At 46.3% G+C, this 4957-nt stretch overlaps 1 protein-coding gene across 1 annotated transcript; it reads right to left on the minus strand.

The window, feature by feature from the left end:
- Positions 1 to 234: 234 nt before the first annotated feature.
- Positions 235 to 2279, minus strand: ZBTB33 (zinc finger and BTB domain containing 33). Its single transcript, XM_049767567.1, has one exon. The coding sequence runs from the start codon at positions 2277 to 2279 to the stop codon at positions 270 to 272; it is 2010 nt and encodes a 669-aa protein (XP_049623524.1). The 3' UTR covers positions 235 to 269.
- Between the last annotated feature and the right edge of the window lie 2678 nt (positions 2280 to 4957).

Consider the following 4957-nt stretch of genomic DNA (forward strand, 5'->3'; position numbering starts at 1 on the left):
CCTCTTTTATTAGATGAGCTGAAAGTTAACTAGAGCAACAAAGACTGGGTGGGAGATCTTCATAATTTCTACTCAAAACTGAAAGTTTTATCAAAGTTTTATCCATAACATTTCAAAATTCGCCTCTAAAATTAATTATCTCCAAATGACACAGCAGACCAAATCAACTCATTTTTACCTTAAATTGATTTTTGGGTCTTCTGAACCCCGCCCCCCCCCCGCCTCTTAATTAAGACCCAAACTTTCTGATACTGATATTTTGAAAGAGTTTAATACGATTCTGGGATTATAAATTCAAACTCAGGACTGCCATCTGTTACATTCTGTTTAAAAATGGAATCATTTTCCTGCTGAATAAAAATATCTTCCCAGGTCATTGGCTTGTTCTGAGGAGTAGATGTGGTCCCCACTGGAGTTTCTTTGCCAGCATCGGCCTTGTACCCAACACCATCATCCTTCACTCCGGACACGGGGCCTGACTGGTCAGAAAGGTAAGCATACTGTCTGATCTGCAAAGACCTGCAAGGATGCAACCGATAAAGCTTCGTATCTCCAGAAGGATCTTGGCTATGAACGGATTTTATGTGTGATGACATAAACTGATAGTTTATAAACGATTTGCCACAGGCCAAACACTGATATCTTCGCTCCCCTGTATGATGGATTTCATGCTTTGTGCGATACTCCGCCAGAGGAAAGATCTTCTCACAGTAGCGGCAAGGATACTTCTTCTCCCAAGAATGAATGTTAAAATGTCTCCGCAAGCTCGTCAGACAGACATACGACCTTTTGCACACAATACAGATGTAATAGACCCGTCCATCTACAATTAACTCATAGTGATCATCGTGCTTTACTTTCATGCGCTTTTTGGCCTTCTCACTACTGGAGGTCTTGGGCCGCTGGTTCTCAAGTCTGGCGTCACCTCCATCAGGGTCATCTTTGACAGGGATTACTATGTCGTAAGTATCTTCACCAATATTCGCGTAAACCTTGCAACCTGTCGACAAGCCTTCAATCTCAGTAGCTGTATCTAAAGTAATGATCTTCTGGCTCTCTGTTAGGTGTTTGGCTCCCAAACCTGGATCACCGGTGTTTTGCGTAATTATATCTGAAATCTTCAAAGAATTGGCAAGGGGCTCTTGCAGCAGGGCAGGAAGCTGCATCTTCTGTATCAATGACCCATCAAAAGGGGTATTTGGCGGGATGCCAGCCTGTGGGACCAAGGATGTATTACTGACTGCCGATTCTGGGCTGGAGCTAATAATGTCATCATCATCATCTATGATCTCCTCCTCCTCTTCTGGGGCCTTGCTTCCAGTTAAAGCAGCACTGCTAGGTACCTGCTGGTTCTGCACAAGTAGATTGATTGAAGGAGACATGTGATTAGGAAGCGAAGAACTGACATTTGACGGGGTTGTAAGTGGCGTCTGATTCAACAAAATTATGTTGGGAGTCAGATGTGTCGGGGCCGAAGAGACCAGCAATTTTTCAGTTCCCTGTGCTGAGCTCAGTGCCGTCGGGGTCACAGAAGGAGGGAGTTTTGGAGTAGGTGTGATATTTGTCAAAGGGGGAGACTTACTGCTAGCACAAGGTGTCACATCTGAAATAGCAACTGTGCCTGGGCTAGGCAGGACTGGAGCTGCCTTGCTGGGAATCGGCAAAGTCCCTTTTGCGGGCAGAATCTCAGAGCAGAAAATGATGTCGTCGTCGTCATCTGAATCAGTAACAATGATCTTTTTAGTCTCAAAGTCTTCAGCCGATAAGGAGAAAGACTCTGTTATAATAGGCATGACAGTGGCCCCATTTTCTTGGGCCTCATCTTTTGACTTGGGGGCATCAGGGTTGTCACTCGAATCAGGTGGTAAGGTGTTTTCATTCGCCACCTGAGCTGGACCTGAGATGCTCTTAACCTGTGACAATGGCACACCGAGCTCTGCTATAAACTTCACTCCCAATAGCTGCCCAGATTTAATCAACTCATCCAGCAAATCTGATCGCACACGCACAATTTTAGAACTATATATGTAATTAAGGATCTCTGCAAAGATCTCGGCTCTTATAAAGCTCAGTTCAACCACTTGCCCGGCCACAGAGAAGAGCTGGTGGAAGTAAGTACTTGAGGCCGAAAGCACATTCCGGTGGGCTCGAAATTTGCGGTCCTCGACAATCACCGTAACGTCGCAGAAGAGCCCATGGCCACGTTGCTCGTTCAGGGAGTTCAGCAGGCTGCTGGAGTACTGGATGTCTGTAGCAGAAATGAGTTTTCTGCTCTCCATGCCTGAGAAAGAAGGTAGAGGGGGGCAGGAGATTAAGGGAGAAAAACAAAAGCACTTTATCAGTCACAAATCAAACTCTTGAGCAACATGACACAATTCTTTCCCTTTTTTCCAACCCTTATTTTAGGTTCTGGGGTCTACAAAATGGATAATGGCAGGACTTCATGCCATAAAAGTCCAACACAACCTCCACCTGAGTCAGCTTGCCCTCACCTTGCCCAGAGTCCTCATTCACTCCCTATCCCTCCACCCAGCCCAATCTTATACTAGCCTCTCTGGATATGGTTCCTATTAAAGACCAGGTCAGCCTTGGGAGTATTTGTTGTTTCCTTACCATGACCTCCCTCATACGTATAGAAAGTTCTTTCAAGTTTTAAATAAAGTTTGGTTATAGGTCTTTTGGGATTTTACAGAAATTGTTTCTACAAGTTGGGTAATAACCACGTGTCAAATCTCATGATTTCCCCTCCGAAGAGACAGACAAGTCTTAAACTGATCTACAGATGTTGAGTATTAAGTAATCACTTCCCTGCATCTCAGATAGGCATATCCTTCATGCTAGACCTCTAAGCAGTTTTCAGAATAAAATTCATTTTCTTCCTTCCAGTTTTGGGTCTGGACACACACTCACAAAAACAGCAGCACCCACACCCTCCTGAACACTGTCAAGAGTTCATGCTTTACAAGCAGGAGATCTGGGTTCTAATACACACACACAGAGACCCAGATCTGGATTATACACACACACACCCTGAACTGTCAGAGTTCACACACATACACACACACACCTAGATCTGGGTTCTAACACACACACACCCTGAACTGAACTGTCAAGGGTTCACACACACCCAGATCTAGGTTCTAACACACACACACACACACACACACACACACACACACACACACACACCTGAACTGTCAGAGTTCTCACACACACCGTCCTGAACTGTCAAGAGTTCATGCTTTACAAGCAGATCTGGGTTCTAACACACACACACACTGCCACCACCACCACAACCCCCCCAGATCTGGGTTCTAACACACAAACACACACACCACCACCACCACCAACAAAAACACTCCCCAAACACTGTCAGAACTGATCTCTGAGCAGTAGGCAGGAGTAAGCCCCTGAATACTGCTGGCGTGGGTTCCAAAGCAAAATTTAAAAAAGAAGACTTAATTCATTTTTCCTTGATGTTGTTGTTATTGATCCTATGGTTGAAGTGCAATATTTTTGAACCACTGTCTATAAACTTCTAAATAGGGACAGGCACGCAGCTCCGTGGTAGAGCACTTGCCTTGTATGTGTGAAGCCCTGGGTTTAATTTTTGACAAATCACACACGTTTACTTTTACAGAAAAATATTCATCATGAAAGCAAGGCATTGAAATGAATTTACATATGAGAAATTCTTGAGTGCAATACTAAATCCAAAATATATACTCCTAAATGTCAACTTCTCTTGAAGAACATATTCCCAGGAAGTTACTCTGGGCTGCCAGTGACTGGGTATTTGTAAACACTGATAGATAATTAATACTTCTAAACTTCCCATTGTTTTGTCCGTTCTTATTTACACCGGGCTGATTCGGCTAGATAGAACTATTAACACCTTTTCACACCTTCTCCTTTTCCTTTCTTCCCTCTGGCGCACTCCACCTTTCTACCGGCACCGCTCTTGGGGGGGGGAGGGGAGGTTAAAGATTTGAAGGCTTAAGTGAACTAAACAGATGCTCTTCTGAAGAAATCAGACAAAGGAACGCGGATCATTTCTTAATGCTTATTCCCAGGAAAATGTGCAACATTTCAATGCCCTCCTGGGAAGGAATGCGACCCACTGATAGGAGGGCGCTTATACAGGCACCGAAGTGAGTAAGGAAGGATGAAAATACTCAGCAGGAAAGGAGCAGATACGAGGGGAGGGGTGTGGACCCGCAAAATGTGTATTTCCAATTCCCAAAAATGCTGGGGGCAGGTGGAAAGCGACAGACATTTACTTTCGGTACCTTATCAACAGCTACTGTGGGCTTTCGTTTTTCTTGCAAATGAGCACTGATTGCTTTGAAAACACTCAGCGAGTACTACCTGCACAATGCTTAATTAAGGCTGGGAGTGTCAGATACCCCCGAAGCCGCTTCCAAAGGCTTAACTTCCAAAGGCTACCCCAAGGTAGGCCGAAAGTCTGCGAATCCGGGATTTCCAACAGCCTTGGTGGCAAGGCGTCCTTTGCCATCGCCCCCCCCCCCAGTCTTCCCCCTAAGGCAGGACAGTCAGAAAGTCACACACCTGTAAAGAAGAGGTGACCTTTGACCAGAGAACCGAAATCGGGGCATTTGAACAGAGGCCAGTTTGCAACGGGGGAGAGCTAGGTGACCTAAAGAGGAAGCTCCAGCTAGGGGGGGCTTGCAAAGAGGGTTTTCCAATGGGGGAGATCGCGTCCCTCGGGCTTGCTTTCATTTTGTCCGGGTTCCCTCCTCCTACAGATTGGGCCCCGAAACAGCACCCACGGCCAGCCTGGCCGTGGCACCAGCCGTTCGTCTCCGGCCACGGCGCGGTGAAGGTGGCAACAGGGGGACGCCCCACAAGCCGGCCGGGACAGCAAAGCGACACGCGGCTCCCTGCAGCGGCGGCACCCCATCTTCCTTCCGTCACCCCCTTATCTTCCCCATTGACC

The sequence above is a fragment of the Suncus etruscus genome, chromosome X, assembly GCF_024139225.1.
Source record: "Suncus etruscus isolate mSunEtr1 chromosome X, mSunEtr1.pri.cur, whole genome shotgun sequence".
NCBI lineage: Eukaryota > Metazoa > Chordata > Mammalia > Eulipotyphla > Soricidae > Suncus > Suncus etruscus.